The 19,396-nt window shown below is 44.4% G+C and overlaps 1 protein-coding gene across 5 annotated transcripts in view; it reads left to right on the top strand.

The window, feature by feature from the left end:
• The window catches only part of CENPK (centromere protein K), an 87,348-nt gene extending 75,543 nt beyond the window's left edge, over nt 1-11,805 (top strand). For 3 of the 5 annotated variants that reach the window (XM_089779375.1, XM_075932390.2, XM_075932392.2), the window contains 2 exons: nt 2,146-2,199; nt 9,882-11,801. In XM_089779375.1, the coding sequence (XP_089635501.1) occupies nt 2,146-2,199; nt 9,882-10,040 (213 nt within the window). In that variant the 3' untranslated portion in view covers nt 10,041-11,801. Of the gene's footprint in view, nt 1-2,145; nt 2,200-9,881 lie in introns of all 5 variants that reach the window. The other 2 variants (XM_089779376.1, XM_006117003.5) reach the window with 2 other exon arrangements.
• The last annotated feature ends 7,591 nt before the right edge of the window (nt 11,806-19,396 follow it).

A 19,396-nucleotide genomic window follows, 5' to 3' on the forward strand; every position in this document is an offset into this window, starting at 1 on the left:
TCTTTAGGACTCAAAAGTAGCAAATTAATAACTTCTCTTTATATAGTTACTAGAAGAGATATCTGGCATTGCTTGGGTCTTGAACTCAGTTTTTGTGTTTTTGGAAAATGAAATGGTAGGACTGGAGATAAGGGTCTCAGTGTGGAGGTTCCCCCAAGGAGAGACTACCACCCCATCCCTCTCTCAGCGCAGCAGCTTGGGGCCAAGTGAGAAGCACCTTTCTATTGCTTCTGCAGTTCCAGTGGGCACACCTAGGGGAGTGGTGTATGTTCCCTAGCTAAGGCAGGTGTAGGTTCGTCTGCTGGCAGTGGGGAGAGGGAGACTCCCCTCCCGCCCTCCCTAAAGGGTTCTTTAGGGGCGAGAATCTCTGTGCTGGGGCAGTCCCGGGGGTGGGGGGAGGATGTGTGATCCCAGCCAGCCCTTTTAACCTGCTTTGTGATTCTGTCTCTTTTCTATGTGGTTTTATGAGAAGCAATCCCATTCTGGGCACATCCTGTTTTTCTGGCACAACCAAACCCTTTCCTTGGTTTAAGTTCTGATAAGAGAAAAATGCATATTGAATTTGGTGGTCCTCACTCTTACCTTTTAGGAGTTCTTGAACAGAGAGGCAGACAAAGTCAAATAAATAGATTAGAAGATTTATCTGGTGTTGCTCAGGTTCTTAACTCAATTAATTTTTCTTATTCTGGAAAATAAAATAAAAATGTACATGCTTCATTTAAAACATTGCTCTCGGGTGAGGCTGGGTATGAGGGCTTCAGTACAGGCTTCACTGTGAAGAGAGGACTACCCTAGCCCTCTCTCAAGACAGCAGCTTGGGACCTGATTTGAAAGCACCTCTATATGACTGCTGCAGTTCCAGCAGGCACAGCCTGGGGAGGGGTGCATATCCCCAAGCTGCGGCAGGTCCTAGTTTGTCTGCCCAGTGTGCCCCCCAGCCAGAGTGAGGAACATAGCAAACTGTGCATTTTCCTCTTACTCCCTGATGAAGGGGAACAGCCAGCAATGTTCCCATACAAAAGCTTCAGCCCGCCCCGTCCTCCCTAAATGGGAATTGGGAAGCTCAGGGCTGGGGTAGTCCCGGGTGGGGGGGAAATGTTCTCAGCCAGCCCCTGCCTGGTGATTCTTTTTCTTTTCTGTATGGTTTGATGAGAAGCAGTCCCATTTTGGGCACATCCCTTTTTCCAGGCACAAACAGGTCCTTACTTTGCTTGAAGTTCTGGCAAGAGGAATCTGTATATCAAATTTGGTGGTCTTAGCTCTTACCATTTAGGAGAAGTTCTTGAATAGACACACACAGAGACAAATGTGTAGTAGAGAAGAGCAAGCCTTAAGGCAGGGGTTCTCAAACTTTTTGATAACGCAACCCCCTAAAATGCTCATTGAATTTGTGTGACACCTCCACACACACCAAAGTTGTTAAGCAAAAAGAAAAAAAAAGTGGGAGAGCCAAAAAGAGTTAAGCAAAAAAAAAAAAAGCCCCACTCGTGCTTGACTCATCCCTCCTGCCGTCACTGTGCTGCAGGGAAGCCGCAGCGGGGCTGATACTCCCTCCCACATCGTGCCTGGCACGCTACACAGCTGTGGGAGGGGAGCACATTTCAGGAATCCCCGGAAGTGGCGCGAAGGACCCCGGGGAACCCGGCAGCTGCGACCCCCCCCTGGGGGTCGCGACCTACACTTTGAGAAACGCTGCCTTAAGATATTATGGACCAAACTCTTAAAACAAAATATAATATTTGTATAATAACATCTCTTTGCCCAGAATTTTAGAAAATTAACTAGAATTGATCTCATGATTTTTCTTACTGATCTTACACCAGTCTACCAGATTGAGTAATTTTTAATTCCCATTCTTGTTTAATAAGATGTTTGAATAAAATGCAAATCTCATTTTTGACAGATGGAATATTTAATATCTTCTTTTCAACTTAGTTTAAGGAAACATTTGTTTAGAGTTGACATTCAACTTGTTGCTGAATATATGATTAAATATGTAACTTCTTTAATGTGACATTTTTAAATTAAAAAAACAAGTCTGTTCATTGCTCTGAATGTTTGTATTGAGATTTTTTCTTTATCAATTAACATTCTTTTCTGACTCTATTATTTGAATTTAAACATAATTTGTTGCTGCTTTTGTAGATTCCCGTGGAAGAGCGAACTGTACAACTGGTAACATTACATGAAATTTTAGAGGTAAAGTGATATTTGTATGTGGTGCCACTTTTTTTTCTTACAGTGCTCAAAATCTGCAATTGTTCATTAGCAAAATGAATGATAGTGTGTTAAAATAATTAAAATAATAGAAATAGCGTTCAAAAAATCTTACTGGGTTCCTCTTTTAATTCTCAGAGCATGCAAAGTAACTGTCTGGTACTAAACTTATTTAATATTTAAATATAATTTAGAAAACTGCACATATAATTTGAACTGGAAAATTATAGGCTAAATTTCAAGATACAAAATCAAACTTAAGTTCTTTTTATATTCACTAATTTTTAAGTAGGGCTTTATAACTTTTTACTTCATGGTTCGCATTAGAAAAGAATTTTTAAAATGGGTTGGTTAAAATTTGAACTAAAATGTTTATCTTTTATGTTTTGTACTATTTGAATGTACGCAGTTAAAATATAATGCAGCATTAAGTCAATTTCTAATATATTCATTTTGTTGAGTTATTCAATTCAATTTGTAGGAATTGATAGATCTGTGTTCAGTATATATATTTTTTTAAATTGCCAAGGATGCTCAGATTGAGTGGACACTTCTATTATAATTTGTAAAAATTCAGATAAATTATTAATTTGCAAGACATAAATCTGATGGATCTAAAAAGGTTTTTTTGGATGATATCACCTTCTCTACCCTAAACTTAGTATTTGGAATACAGACTTTTTATAGCAAACTCTCTGAGAAACCTCCTTGAAGAACAACAGTTGTTCTCAGGGAAGGCCTGAGAAATGTTAACATTCTTCTTCAAGTGCTTGCTTATGTCCATTCATAAGGTGTGTGTGTGTGTACCCCGTGCACAAGTTATGGAAGCTTTTTCCCCTTAGCAGTCCCCGTTGGGCCAGCAGGGGAGCCCCCTGGAGTGGTGCCTGTATATCCTAGCATATAACCCCCTGCTGGCCCTTCACCTCCTCAGTTCCTTCTTTCTTCCCGTGGCCGTTGCATTGCTGGAACCCTCTGCTTGCCTTTACAAGTGCACCATTAGCTTTCTTATGTAAATAATTTCTCCTTAGGAGTAGTTAGCAGTTGATTGTTAGTAGACAGTGATTAGATAGTATTGATAGTAGTTTCCCCACTTCCCTCCGGGAGGAGGGCATGCCAGGGCTTCAAACCCTGTCACCAGTCCTCCAAATCCATGCCCCGCGGAGATCCACACAAAGATTGTTTGAAGTGCCATTTAACTAACGCCTGCAAGTTCTGCAGTTCCTTTAAGCTGAGTACGCAGAGGGAGAGAGACTCCAGGCTTAAGCTCTTGTTAATGGAGTCAGTACTTCAGCCGCTGGCACTCTCAGTAAAGAGCGTACTGGCGTCGACTAGAGAGACTGAAGGGGCTCCAAGGCACACGGCGCCTTCCCGGCACTGATCTCAATCGCTGGTGCCATCGACTAGTGAATGGACACAAAGTGAAAGGTCGCTGCGGAAGCAGGACCGGAGTGCCTGCCCCTGGGAGCCGGTGCTTCAAGGGAGGAGCCCAGTAGGATCAGGAGATGAAGGGGGCTAGGACCTGTCCCTGGAGGAGGTCCGGAGGCCATCCACGCCAGAGTCATTCTCTGCAGCCCGGGAGCTGATAGAGCTCACGGCCTCCCCAGGCCCAGCACCGCATCGAGGAGCACATGGGCCGCGAGACCCATGTGCCTAAGCCAGCCCTAGCACTGCAGCCAGCACTGCCCAGGCCTTCGCCCAGGCAAGAGCGAGTCCGTCCATGGAGCAGGAGGCACCATGGAGGAGGGCACCTCTTCCTGCAGAGTCGGAACCAGAGTCCCACGCCATGCTGCCCCCACCGGTACTGCCTGTACCCCATAGAGGGAAACCAACTGCCATGGCTCACCATGCAGCACAGGGGGATCAAGGGTCTTCTGCACTGCCGTGGTCGGCGACGGAATACTCTTCAGAGTCTGATATGGAGTCTCTGGTCTTGTCAGTCTCCTCTCGATGGTTGGCTGCATCTAGGGAGTCTCGCTCGTCCTGTAGGTCGGCACACCACTCCAGTTCAGGTCACCGGTCCTCATCTCAGCACCACTTGGAGCATCGCAGCCCACCCATGGCCCCCACACTGGCAGCAGCCTATGCAGTGGCCTTTCTGGACACTGTGGGCCTATCATCAGGTGCAAGGCCTGACATATCGAGACCAGGGTCTATGGCGATCTCGGTGCACTGTAGCCGTAGGTCTGCCTCCTCGGCCATCCCGCTCACCAGGGACCCAGGCTCAGAGATTGAGGTTGAGAGGTGAATCGGCTGAACCACCCCAGCAGGCCCTGCACAGAGCCCTGGTCCCAGTACTGAGCCTGGCACCACGGTTATGGTTCAACCCCAGCTGCTGGATTCCTCATCACTGGACGAGGCTTTAGCAGATCCATCTCCTGGCATGCCTGTGACAGACATGTGAGCCCATCAGGACCTCCTCAAGTGCCTCGTGCAGAACCTGGAGATACAGGCAGAGAAGGTTAAGGAGGAGGAGGATCCGATGGTGGACATTCTTATGGCTGATATCCCGGCTAAGATCGCCCTCCCTCTGAATAAAACGGTGGTAAAGATAACCAAGACCTTATGGCAGACACCAGCCTCCATTCCCCCGACACAAAAAGGGGTTGAGAGGAGGTATTTTGTGCCCCAGTCTGGGCATGAGCATCTCTTCGCACATCCACCACCGGGTTCAGCAGTGGGTCAGGCAGCTTGCCAGAGGGAGAGGCAGGGGCAGTGGGGCCCTACTCCGAAAAGTAAGGAGCCAAAGAAGTTGGACCTGCTGGGGCGGAAGGCATATGCTATTGCGGGCCTACAACTGAGGATCGCAAACCAGCAAGCAATGCTCAGCTGGTATGTGTAGAATTCTTGGGTGGCGGTGGACAAATTCAAAGACCAGCTGCCCCAGCCTTCCCAGCGGGAGTTTGCTGTCTTTATGGAGGAAGGAAGACTACTTGCACGAACAGTGCTGCAGGCCGCCCTGGATGCCGTGGATTCGGCAGCTCAGGCCATGGCCACGGGCATTGTTATGTATAGAGGCTCGTGGCTCCAGATCGCTGGCATACTGCAGGACGTCCAGGTGACGTTGCAGGACCTCCCCTTCGAGAGCTCTGAGTTGTTCTCGGAGCAAACAGATGACAAGCTACATACCCTTAAAGATTCAAGGGCCACCCTAAAAACCCTGGGCATTCACACCCCAGCCCCGCAGCAGCATCCACTCAACCAGAGGATGCAGAGAGGCTATCAGCAAGGGCCGCGGTTTGATAGTAGGAGGAGGTCTAGGGCTCCCACAGCCAGGGGGAATAGGAGGAGATCACGGGGTCCCACGACCAGAACCCCGGATCCTCCAATAAGTCCCAGGGGCCTAGGCCCAGCTTTTGAAGGTGTGCCCGAGGCTGGAGTTCCAGTCGTTCCCATAGATCGACTCTTTTGCCAGGGGCTATCCCCCTTTTTCTGGGCCTGGTGAGCTATCACCATGGACTGTTGGGTACTGGACACGGTACAGAGGGGATACTCTATCCCATTCCTTTCTTCTCTGCCATCCCATCCCCCTTCCCTGTCCCTTTTCAGGGACCCCTCTCACGAGACCCTGCACAGGCAGGGAGTCTCCATGCTTCTTTCTCTAGGGGTGGTAGAGGAGGTCCCCCTATCCTGCCAGGGAAGTGGCTTTTATTCCCGCTACTTCCTGATCCCAAAATCCAAGGGGGGGTCACCACCCCATCGTGGACCTAAGGGGAGTCAACGCCTTCTTAAGAAAGTCAAAATTCAGGTTGGTGACACTAGCCTCCATCATCCCCTCCCTCGATCTAGGAGACTGGTACGCTGACCAAGTGCATGGTGGTAGTGGTGGCATTCCTTTGAAGGAATGGGTTGCACGTTTACCCTTACACCTAGACGACTGGCTGATCGGGGCAGTCAAGGGGCCAACTTTTGTCCAACATTGACCTAGCCAGGGAAACGTTCTTAGGGTTGGGGCTCATACTGAACAAAGAGAAGTCCATCCTTACTTCCACCCAAATGATAGAGTTTGTGGGGGCACATTTGGATGTGATGTGTGATAGGGCGTCACTTCATGTCCACGGTTCCTATCCCTGGATGACATCATTCGTGGCCTCCAGGCTTCCCCCATGACCAGGGTGCAGAACTGCATAAGGCTTTTGGGTCACATGGCAGCATGCACGTATGTGGTGTGACATGCCAGGCTCTACCTCAGGCCTCTCCAGAACTGGCTGGTGACGGTGTATAGGCCAGCCCGCGACCATATCGACCTAGTGGTGATGGTCCTTCCAGTGATCCTATCGACCCTGAACTGGTGATTGAGGGACTCCGAAGTATGCGAAGGGATCCCGTTCCACCATCCCTCCCCCACGGTCCAGCTGGTGACCGATGCCTCCAATGCAGGACAGGGTGCCCACCTGGCGGATCTTCGTACGCAAGGTATGTGGTTAGGGGCAGAAAGGAACCTGCATATCAATGTCAGGGAGCTGAGGGTGATTCGGCTGGCTTGTTGGACATTTATGCCCCAGCTACAGGGGAAGTGTGTGTCCAATCTCATGGACAACGTGATGGTGGTGTACTACATCAACCGTCAAGGTGGTGTTTGTTCCTCTCCCCTGTGCCAGGAGGTGCTAGCTCTCTGGGATCTGTGCATTGCGCAGGGGGTTCATTTGCAGGCCACTTACCTGCCGGGGTCATGCAACACCCTGGCGGAACCTCCAATCCCTCCTCCTCAAGGCTTGGATGATCAGTGGCTGCGGGTGCTGGGGAGCAGAACTCCTTTGCTCAGACCCGGTGAGGAAGATACTCATGGAAAGTAGGAAACCCTCCGCTAGACCATCCTACCTAGCCAAACAGAAGAGGTTTTCTATTTGGATCAATCAGAAAGGGGCGGCCCCGGAAAGGGCCCCTATTCCTCTTATTTTGGACTACCTTTTCAACCTCCAGGGCCAGGGGCTGTCTACCACCTTGATTAGGGTACACCTGGCGGCCATTACAGCCTTCCACCAGGGAGAGGGTGGAGGGGTCACTCTTTGTGCAGGATATGGTGAAACACTTCCTGAAGGGATTGGACAGGTTATACCCCCACATGCGTCGGCCAGTGCCGCAGTGGGATTTGAACCTGGTACTGCGAAGGCTCATGTGCCCACCGTTGGCTACGTGTTCTCTCTCCCACCTCTTGTGGAAGGTAGCGTTTCTGGTGGCCTCAGCCAGGAGGGTTTCTGAGCTGCGGGCCCTCTCCTCAGAACCTCTGTACACAGTGATTTCGAGGGACATGATGACGATGCACCCACACCCGGCTTTCCTCCTTAAGGTAGTTTCCCTGTTCTGCATGTCCCAGGAGATGTTCCTGCCAGTATTCTATCCAAAGCTGCATGCGAATGAGAAAGAGAGGGCACTCCACTCACTGGATGTTAGGAGGGCTCTTGCCTTTTATTTAGACAGGACGCGGTTGTTTCGCAAGTCCACTCATTGTTTGTCTCCATAGCAGACAGAATGAAGGGTTCCCCATTATCAGCTCAGTCTTTTTCGTCATGGATTACATCGTGTATCAAGACCTGTTACAATCTTAGAGGGAGGGTGACCCCTCCTATCACGGCCCACTTGACTAGGGCCCAGGCCTCCTCCATGGCCTTCCTAGCCCAGGTGCCAGTCATGGATATATTCAGGGCGACCACCTGGTCCTCGGTCCACGCCATTGCCAAGCATTATGCCATCACGCAACAAGCTAGTCAGGACACAGCGGTAGGTCAGGCAGTGCTGCAGTCCGTTTCGCTCTAGGTTCCGACCCCACGTCCTTAGGGGTTTGCTTGGCATCACCTAGACGGAATGGACATAAGCAAGCACTCGAAGAAGAAAAGACGGTTACTTACCTCGTAACTGTTGTTCTGTGAAATGTGTTGCTTATGTCCATTCCGATCCCGCTCACCTCCACCTTTGTTGGACTCTCCGACAAGAAGGAACTGAGGGGGTGGAGGGCCAGCAGGGGGTTATATGCTAGGCTATACTGGCACCACTCCAGGGGGCTCCCCTTCTGGCCTAAAGGGTACTGCTAAGGGCAAAAAGCTTCCAGAACTTGTGCACGGGACGCACACACACACCTAGACAGAATGGATATAAGCAACACATCTCGAAGAACAACAGTTACGAGGTAAGTAACCGTCTTTTCTGGTGCTAAGATGCTAAAATCCAGTCACTATGACATTGTTGTGCTTCACTTTAAAGTGCAGACTAAGAGTTTTTGTACTTATGTCATTAAATTTATGCTTCATGTTACATGCCTCAAGTATCTCAGCATGCCTTTTAGTGCCAAATTAGGTAGGGCTTGAAAACAAATGAAATATGAAAGTAGCCAAATGAGTTACTAAACCCAGTGGAAATATAATTTCAAAAAAAATTATACCTTAAAATTACTTTTCATATTCCCTTAAGTGATATTAAACACATGTAAAGTATTAAAACACCCAGAGGTCTGATGTCTGTTTGAAAGAATAAACTAATTTCAGAAATTCAGATTTTTTTAATATTAATTATCTTACCCTAAACTTTGAGTGTCACTGATCTTTGTTTTATGTTTTTCTTGAGCCATTTAGAAGCCATAGGGAGGGTGGTGTAGCAGCTAATGTGAGTAGAGATGAAAGCATGGGTAGGATTTAGGCTGATATGGCTGTCAAGGTAGTGGCATTTACAGACATTATTTGTGAAGTTGGCAGTAGATAGATTTACAATTACATGGGCTCAAAGAAAAGGAAGAAAGACATAAAGCTAATCAGATTGCTGACAGAGTCAAATGCAAAATTTAGGTTAAGGAGGAAAAAAGAACAGATGTAATTGTTTTGAGAGTACGTATCGTGGCTTGGGAGGGGCAAAGGGCCTTTATATGTATAAATGAACAAAATTGATTAAAATGTTTATTCACTTGCTTAAGACATGCAAGGGAAGTAGATAGTGAGGAAACGTTTTAAAGGCATATAAAGATGTATCTCTGAATATCATAACTAAAATTAGTAGTTAAGGTTAAAAGTAATTAGATAATGACTGGAGAGGGAGAGCAGAAAGCTAAAAATAGAACCTTTTTAGACTCAGAAGGCAATTTCTTGGCTCATCATTACTGAAAGAGTGGCTAGACAGGTCAGAGAATGAAGTCTGAAGGAAGGTGAAGGAGAAGGAGCAAAAGAATCATTTGGGAGATACATTACTGTGAAACGAGATAAGTAGTATCTGTTAGTGGGTATGAAAGAGAAATGTATCTAAAATAAAGGTTTGCTTAATGACCTTTCAACTTTGGAAGCCTGTTAAACAGATATTAAACCTTAAATACCTAAATTGTCTTTGTGTGCTTTTGTTTTAAAAACCAAATACATTGCAGTTATATTCCATTATCTTTTGACTGAAGATTTTGCATAATTATGTATATACTTAAAAATACTATATATGCTTATGATTTATTGTGGGAAATTAGAATATTGTTAAATAAGGGAAGAGAATCAACTTCAGATTTTATATTCAACAATTTGATACTTTAAAAAAATCAGTGAAACATTCTTTAATTAATAATTTATGTTGGGAATAGGCTTTATATCTTTTAGATAAGCAGCTCTAATGGCATCAGTATATCCATTTTTTCTTAATTAAAACAGATAAAATAGGTTTTTATGCGTATTTTGAATCTCATTCTCTTGATCTTCCAGCGTCTAATAAACAAATTAATGAATACACCACATGAACCATATTTGACAATCAGTGACTCGTTCTGGCCACCTTATGTTGAACTGCTGCTGCGATATGGAATTGCACTGAGACATCCAGAGGATCCAAATAGAATACGCTTAGAAGCCTTTCATCAGTAAAGACAGCTTTGTGACTATTTAAAAAAATGAATGTGTTGAAGTAATACTCATACTTTAAAAATGTGTGTATAAGTCTTTGGGTGTTAATTTCTTCTGCTTGGACAGAGAGTGTGTTTTGATAAACCATACCTGTTTTAAGTTCAGTTACTTATGAATCTTGTGAAATGACAAAACTTCCTTTTAACTTCAAATGATAGCCTTTCATCCCATAGTTGTTGACTTTGATAGTAATTACTATACTGTAAAATTAGGTAGTGCTTGTGTTCTTGAAAACTTTCAGACTGCTTAGATCATATTCAAATTCAAGTTAAAAGACTTGTACACAGACAAAATTATTAAATTTGTTTTTTGTTGATTAATTTTTAAAAAATGCTGGCCGTATGACATGTTTGTTTTCTTATGTAGTGCTGCTTTGAGCTTTGTCGATTACTTATGTTGGTAAAAGTTTTGTCAGTCAGGGGTCTGAAAAAAACAACCGTCACTGAAAAAAGTTTTTGACAAAAGTACTTGTGAGGCTAGTGCTGTGTTGGCTAGGATATTAACATGTATTTGTGTACACGTTAACACATGGTTTCACACACCTTCCGCCCCACTGGTGATCATGGGGAGCTGACTTAAAAGCAGGTTCCCCACAAACACCGGCTTCTGTGGAGCCACCTCCACCCCCAATCCTTCCCTATCACTGCTGTTCTCTTCCTCCTCCTCCCCCGCATGTAAATGTTTAATTGCTAAAAATGTCAGCTGTTACACATTCGTACAAATACATGTATTTGTACATCCTTAGTGTTGGCAGAAGTCATACTCTCACCAACTTAACTACCATTGCTCATTAGCTGTGGTTTAAGTGTGCCAGTGGTATAGCTCTCTCCAAATGGCATAGAGTAGCTGCATGGGAGACCTTACAGCAGCGCAGCAGTAGTAGTACATCTGTGCTGCTGTAAGACACAGCTGTGGTGTTACTCTAATTCTCTTACTTGCTTTTAATATTTATGCTATATTTCTGTGCCGTCAAAGCTTGAACTATCTTAATTCTGTTTGTAGGTTTGAAGATGAGCAGTCTGAATTTTAAAAATATTGAGAAGTAGCTTGTTGCAAATTTGTTGCTCTCAGTATGCCTTATGACCAATAGCAGAGAACAATGTTGGGTTAGCAATAAACATTCAAGGGATTCCATAGATCTTTTTGTGCTCAGAGTTGGAGATTGTCTATCATGACATTTTGTGTGGGTTATATTTTGCAGATGCTGGTTGATGTTGGTGGCATGTGATATATGTAATAGGTCAAACTAGATCAGAGGTCCACAAACTAGGGTCTGTTCCCTAAAGGGACATGGAGAAATGTTCAGGGGGGCATTGTTGACCTGGGCCTGCCAGTATGATAGGGATGGGAAGGAAGCATTGTCCCACCTACGGCTCTACTCTGGCCCTAGCTCCTGGCCCTGCACCCAGCCCAGTCTCCAGCCTTGGCTTTTTACCCAAGCCAAGGATTCCCATGCACTCCGTATCATCACACTCTTTTAGGTAAAGCAAAAGTTTATGAACTACAAAAGATATATTTAAAGTGGTTCTTCTTCGAGTGGTTGCTCATGTCCATTCGAATCAGGTGTGCGCACCGTGTGCACCGTATCTTCCGGAGCATTTTCCCTAGCGGTACCTTTAGCGACAGCAGGGCGCCTCTTGGGATTATGCTGCTATGGCGGAGCATAAGTACCCCTGCTGGCACTCCCCCTCCTCAGTTCTTTCTTACCGCCCATGACGGTCGTTGGAGCGTCTCTCTCCGTTAGAGTAGTTAATGGTTCCCATTTCTCTTAGTGTTGTAGATAGTTGTAAATAGTTCAAATTAGTTAGATAGTTGGCAGTTTTTTGTTTTTTCCTTCTTCCCTCTCGGGGTGAGGAATGCCTGGGCCGCAAGGCTTTAAGGCTTGCGCTAAATTTGTGCCCAAGTGAGACCCTCATGATAACTGTTTAAAGTGTTTGGGTGAGGGTCACCTAGCAGACGCCTTTAAGATCTGCAGGTCGTTCAAGCAGCGCACAAAGAATAGCTATATATTTTGTCTTCCCTTTGTTGATAAACAAACCAACTTGTTTTGCTGTGCCTGACAAAAGTTTGTTGTTATCTTGCATCAAACGTTGGACTACGCACGGTGGTGATGTCTGCAGAAAAAAGGTAATCCAATTGTGCTTCATCATATTCCCATAACATTCGCTGCTTGTCTCCTGCAATTATTTTTCTCATAACATAACCATGACCAGTGCAAATAACAGTGAGGACATAATATACCTTTGGTTTACTCCACTTGTCATTAATGGTATCAATACTTCTCTCTCTCCTGGAAATGTCTTATTGGAAAAATTACACATTATTCCTAGGATTTTATTTGCTTTGTTCACAGTATGCCAAAGTCCTTGCTAACGCCCCTAACCCAGGGACCCCTTCTTCAGCCACAAATCAACTGGACCCTCTCTTGTGCCATCTCCCATGTTTTTTATTGTTCAGACTAGAAGATGGTGGGAAATGAGTTACAGAGCTTTTTGTTTGCAGCAAACTCAGTTAGCCTCTCTAGCTGGGTAGGGAGCACATTCAGCCACTCTCTAGCTCCTCCCCTTCCATTTCCCTTCTAGCTGTCTTATCTAACTCTTTGCTATGCTAATGAGGCCCATGGCTGTTTCCAATTAGCTCCTCAGGCATGGGCTTGCTCAGCTGGCTTCAACTGCCTTTTTCAGCCAGTCTATAGTGGCAGAGCTTTGGCTTAGCCAGCAGCCTATCACAACAGCCATATCATATTGAGATGGCTCATAGTCATTTGTGATCAACTCGTGCACCCAAGTCCCTCTCTTCTATCACTTGCATCTTGTAAGGCCCTGCAGAAATTCTTATTATTAGACCTTTAGTTCATGATCTTACTACTTTGTACTGTTGAATTTCTTCCCATTTCTGTCACTCCAGCAGTCAGAATCTTTAGATCTCCCTATATGATACAAGGACGATAAAGCCATTGCGGATAAACTAAATGATTTCTTTGCTTCATTCTTCATGGCTGAGGACATTAGGGAGATTCCCAAATCTGCACCGTCCTTTGTGGGTGATGAATCTGAGGAACTGTCCCAGATTGAAGTGTCATTAGAAGAGGTTTTGGAACAAATAGAAAAACTTAATGTTAACAAATCTCCTGGACCGGATGGCATTCATCCAAGGTTTCTAAAAGAACTCAAATGGGAAATTGCTGAACTATTACCTGTGGTTTGTAACCTATCCTTTAAATCGGCTTCTGTACCTAATGATTGGAAGGTAGCCAACGTGACGCCAATATTTAAAAAGGGCTCTAGAGGCGATCCTGGCAATTACAGACCGGTAAGTCTAACTTCAGTACCGGGCAAATTAGTCGAAACAATAGTAAAGAATAAAATTGTGAATCATGTAGAAGAACATAATTTGTTGGACAAAAGTCAACATGGTTTCTGTAAAGGGAAATTCTGTCTTACTAATCTATTAGAGTTCTTTGAAGGGGTTAACAAACATGCAGACAAGGGGGATCCAGTAGATACAGTATACTTAGATTTTCAAAAAGCCTTTGACAAGGTCCCTCACCAAAGGCTCTTGTGTAAATTACATGGCCATGGGATAAGCGGGAAGGTCCTTTCTTGGATTGAGAACTGGCTAAAAGACAGGAAACAAAGGGTAAATTTTCAGAATGGAGAGGGGTAACTAGTGGTGTCCCCCAAGGGTCAGTCCTGGGACCAATCCTTTTCAACTAATTCATAAATGATCTGGAGAAAGGGGTAAGCAGTGAGGTGGTAAAGTTTGCGGATGATACCAAACTGTTTAGGATAGTCAAGACAGAAGCAAACTGTGAGGGACTCCAAAAAGATTTCATCAAACTGAGTGATTGGCCAACAAAATGGCAAATGAAATTTAATGTGGATAAGTGTAAAGTAATGCACATTGGGAAAAATAACCCCAACTATACGTAAAGTATGATGGGAGCTAATTTGGCTATTACAAATCAGGAAACAGATCTTGAAGTTATCGTGGACAGTTCTCTAAAAACTTCCACACAGAGTGCAGCGGCGGTCAAAAAGGCAAATAGGATGCTAGGAATTATTAAGAAAGGGATAGAAAATAAGACACAGAATATCTTACTGACCCTGTATAAAACTATGGTATGCCCACATCCTGAATACTATGTACAGATGTGGTGGTCTCGCCTCAAAGATATTTTGGCCTTGGAAAGGGTTCAGAAAAGGGCAGCTAAAATTATTAGGGGTTTAGAACGGGTCCCATATGAAGAGAGGTTAAAGCGACTGGGACTTTTCAGTTTAGAACAGAGGAGACTGAGGGGGATATGATAGCGGTATATAAAATCATAAGTGGTGTGGAGAGGGCGGATTAAAAAAAAGTTATCTATTAGTTCCCATAATAGAAGAACTAGAGGACACCAAATGAAATTAATGGGTAGCAGGTTTAAAACTAATAAAAGAAAGTTCTTCACACAGCGTGTAGTCAACCTGTGGACCTCCTTGCCAGAGAAGGCTGTGAAGGCTAGGACTGTAACAGAGTTTAAAGGGAAGCTAGATAATTTCATGGAGGTTAGGTCCATAAAAGGCTATTAACCAGGGGATAGAAATAGTGTCCCTGGCCTCTGTTCGTCAGATGCTGGAGAAGGATGGCAGGGGAGACACATTGCTTGATCATTATCTTCGGTCCACCCTCTCTGGGGCACCTGGTGCTGGCCACTGTCGGCAGACAGGCTACTGGGCTAGATGGACCTTTGGTCTGACCCAGTACGGCCGTTCTTATGTTCCGCCTCTGTATTGCCTCTACTGGACTTTTGTAACATCAGCAAATATCATTCGCAGACCCTCTCCTTTTTGTGCCAACTTTATTAAATTATTGAATAAGATTGATCCCCAAACCAATTGTTGAGGCACTCCACTAGTAACCTTTCTCCAGTCTGATAGTTTACCTCAGCACAACCCATTACCCTTTCCCATTTAGACAGTTCCATGTGATCTCACAGTACTCATATTAATCCTTATTTTCCCTAATTTGCCTAATAATTTCTGATGTGATAACTCTCCCTGTGGTCTTTCTGTATTTAAACTGTCTCTTGGGTCCATTCCATCTTTATTGGTGAGACAATCCCATTTCAGGTCTAGTCTCTTCTACTTTATGAGTAAAGCTGCAGATTTTTTGTGGTATTTTTATTTAAAAAATCACAAAGTAATGGTAAGTTCAGTAAAAGTCTCAGATTTAGTGAGAGATCTGTGACTTTTTTGGTTATTAAAAACTGCCCTGAAAAATGAAGCAGCACCTACTGTTCAGCAGTGCAACCCTAATCCCAATCTGGTCTAGAGAGAAGGCCTAGGTGGTGGGGTTGGGCTGGACTGGAGCATGAGTCCACCCTACTTGTACTCACCCAAGGCACCAGTGGCTACAGCATTACATTGATGGTAGTGAGTTATATTTTCTGTATTGTTCTAGTATATCTTGGTGCAAAATAGTTCCTAAGATTTTTCTGGGAACTACATCTCTCAAAATTAATTTGTCAATAATGAGTCAACATGCCGGTTGCTGATGGCAACTTGACTGAGAACTGCTGACTGCTGTGTTACTGCTGCTGAGGTGAAGGCATCTGCTGAGGCGAATGATGACTTCTGGTAGCAGAGATGGAAGCTTGCTGCTAGGATAGCCACTGCTATGGCTCTCTGCTGTGTAGGATGCTGGAGCAGCAATTGTCCAGAGGAACCTCCGAATTTTGCAGTTACTGATGCTATCAGATGGCTTCTTTTCAGGGAGATTCTTTGCAGGATTCTGTTCCTGACATTGCTTCTGAGTTATCTTCTTCACAGTTTTCTTTCAGTTTCCGCCCTCTTTTATGATCCCAATCCCACTACAGGGTTTAGCTTGTCGGATGTAAGCCTTATGTGTCGGTGGCACATCCATATATCTCTATGGGCTGTGGTTTTTCTGCAGAGTCGTTTCCCACTGGAAGTCCCATATATCCTGTGGCAAAGGTCTTGCCATGCCCCTGGTGGTTAGTGTTTGCCTTAGAGGCTCGCTGTAACCCTTCTTATTGGCTCTGGCTCTTTACTAGAGGCAAAGGTCACAGCCTATTGAGACATCCTCATCATAGGCTAGTCCATAATTTTTGGGGAAATCCCTCTGTAGTCCTGGTATCCCTTCACAGGGGCAGACTCTGTAGTAGCATGGGAAGGGTTGGGGGCAATTTAGGCCCACCAAGTACTCCAGGTTCAGGCCCAGGGATCCTAAGGCATTGGCAATTGGCAACATTTCCTCCACTCCCAGTCTTGCAGCCTTTCCGTGGGCCATTTCCCCAAAAGATCCCTCCCAGTACCTTCTCCCTAATACTTAAGCAATTCTTCCTACTCCTCCAAAGTACTCTTCTCACTCCTAGTCTCTACCTCTCTTAGTGCACCTCTTTACTCTCAGTGCTTGGCTTCCTCTTTTGCCCTGCCTGAGGGGAAGCCTATTAAGCTGCCAGCAGCAGGCCTTAATTGGCTGCAGATGCCCTGATTAGTTTGAAGCTTTGGGCATGCTTAATTGGCCCCAGGTGCTTGTCTGCTTGCCTTGATTACATGGCAGCAGTGCCTGGCTAGTTCTCTTATGGAACAGAAAAATATCCAATTTCCTGGATATTTGCCTTCCACAATGCTATTATAGCCAACTGCCCTGGATCTGTCACAATCCCTAGGGACTTTTCCTGAGGCATTCCCAACTAGATGTCCCATATATTCCTACTGAACTCTGTGTATTCCTACTGGGTTTTGCTGAGTCATTCTCCACCAGAAGTGGAGTATTCTACTAGGTCCTAGGAAATGGAATTGTTTTGTAATCCTGTCTTTCTTTAGAGATGGAATCTTCTGCAAGAAATGGAACTATCCATTATACCAAATGTAATGGAGTCCTCCATTACCTTGCCCTTATTCTGCCATTATTAAATTTACTAATTTAAATTATTAATTTCTTTCTAAATTAATCCTTAATTTTAAAACTAACTACTGTTTCATGGGTCCTGACACTAGAATCATAGAATCATAAAACTGGAAGGGACCTCAAGAGGTCATCAATTTCAGCCCCCTGCCCTCATGGCAGGACCAAGGACTGTCTAGATCATCCCTGGCAGGTATCTGTCTAACCTGCTCTAAAATATCTGGACTGATGGCGATTCCACAGCCCCCCTAGTCAATTTATTCTAGTATTTAACCACCCTGACAGGAAAATGACGGGGCTGCTGCTGACACAGCAAAGATGAGGGAGGGGGGAAAGAAATGATAAAATCTAGGGTGGAGGGGAGACCAAGAAAATACAGGGGGGAGAGAGATTCTTAGGAAGACCAGTTGTGACTCAGCCTTCCCCAAGTCCCATATAGTGTTTTTTTCTGGTATCTATTTAATGTCCAACCTAAACCTTCCTTTCTGCATTTTAAGCCCATTGTGTCTTGTCCTATGCTTAGAAGCCAAGAAGAGAACAATTTTTCTCCCTTCTTGTAACACCCTTTTAGATTCTTGAAAACTGCTATCATTTCCCCTTTAAGTTTTCTCGTTTCTAAACTAAACAAGCCCAGTTTTAGTTTTCCCTCATAGCTTATCTTTTCTAGACCTTTAATCATTTTTGTGACTCTTCTCTGGACCTGCTCCAGTTTCTCCACATCTTTCTTGAAATGTGGTGCCCAGAACTGGACACAATATTCCAATTGATGCCTAATCAGTGCAGAGTAGAGCAGAAAAACTACTTCTCATGTCTTGCTCACAAGACTCCTGTTAATACATCCCAGAATCATGTTTGCTTTTTTTGCAACGGCGTTACACTGTTGACTCATGTTTAGCTAGTAGTCCACTATGATCGCTACCTAGATCCCTTCCTAGACAGTCACTTCCCATTCTGTATGGGTGAAACCAATTGTTCCTTCCTAAGTGGAGTACTTTACATTTGTCCTTATTAAACCTCATCCTATTTACTTCAGGCCATTTTTCCAGTTTTTACAGATCATTTTGAACTACGACCCTATCCTCCAAAGCACTTGTAACCCTTCCCAGCTTGTTACCATCTGCAGATTTAATAAGCAAACTCTCTATGCTATCATCTAAATTGTTGATGAAGATACTGAACAGAACTGGTCAGCATGAATGTGAACCTTTAATAACTACTCTCTGAGAACGGTTGTTCAGCCAGTTATGCACTCACCTTGTAGGTTGCATTTCCCAGTTTTATTGATAAGGTCATGCAAGACCATATCAGATGCCTTACTAAAATCTAGATATACCATGTTCACTGCTTCTCCCTTATCCACAAGACTCATTATCTTATCAAAGAAAGCTATCAGATTGGCTTGACATGATCTGTTCTTTACAAATCCATGCTGGCTATTACTGTTACCTTATTATCTTCCAGATGTTTGCAGATGGATTCCTTAATTACTTGCTCCATTATCTTCCCTAGTACAGAAGTTAAACTGACTGGTCTGTAGTTTCCTGGGTGGTTCTTATTTCCCTTTTTATAGATGAGCACTATATTTGCCCTTTTCCAATCTTCTGGAATCTCTCCCAACTTCCAGGATTTTTGAAAGATGATAGTTAAAGGCACAGATATCTCCTCTAGGATGCATTTCATCAGACCCTGGTGACTTGCAGACATCTTTTTGTAACTTTTCTAAGTAATTTTAACTCGTTCTTTTATTTTAACTTGTAAACCTACCCCATTTCCACTAGCATTCTCTATGTTTGGCATCCCGTCATGATGCATCTTCTTGACTAAGAACATAGGAACGGCCATACTGGGTCAGACCAAAGGTCAATCTAGCCCAGTATCCTGTCTGCCAACAGTGGCCAGCACCAGGTGCCCCAGAGAGGGTGGACCGAAGACAATGATCAAGCAATTTGTCTCCTGCCATCCCTCTCCAGCCTCTGACAAACAGAGGCCAAGGACACCATTTTATCCCCTGGCTAATAGCCTTTTATGGACCTAACCTCCATGAAATTATCTAGCTTCTCTTTAAACTCTATTATAGTCCTAGCCTTCACAGCCTCCTCTGGCAAGGATTTCCACAGATTGACTACACGCTGTGTGAAGAAGAACTTTCTTTTATTAGTTTTAAACATGTTCCCTATTAATTTCATTTGGTGTCCTCTAGTTCTTCTATTTAGGGAACTAATAAATAACTTTTCTTTATCGGCCCTCTCCACACCACTCATGATTTTATAGACCTCTATCATATCCCCCTTCAGTCTCCTCTATTCTAAACTGAAAAGTCCCAGTTGCTTTAACCTCTCCTCATATGGGACCCATTCCAAACCCCTAATCATTTTAGTTGCCCTTTTCTGAACCCTTTCCAAGGC

Source organism: Pelodiscus sinensis, chromosome 6 (genome assembly GCF_052426305.1).
Source record: "Pelodiscus sinensis isolate ZL-2025 chromosome 6, ASM5242630v1, whole genome shotgun sequence".
NCBI lineage: Eukaryota > Metazoa > Chordata > Testudines > Trionychidae > Pelodiscus > Pelodiscus sinensis.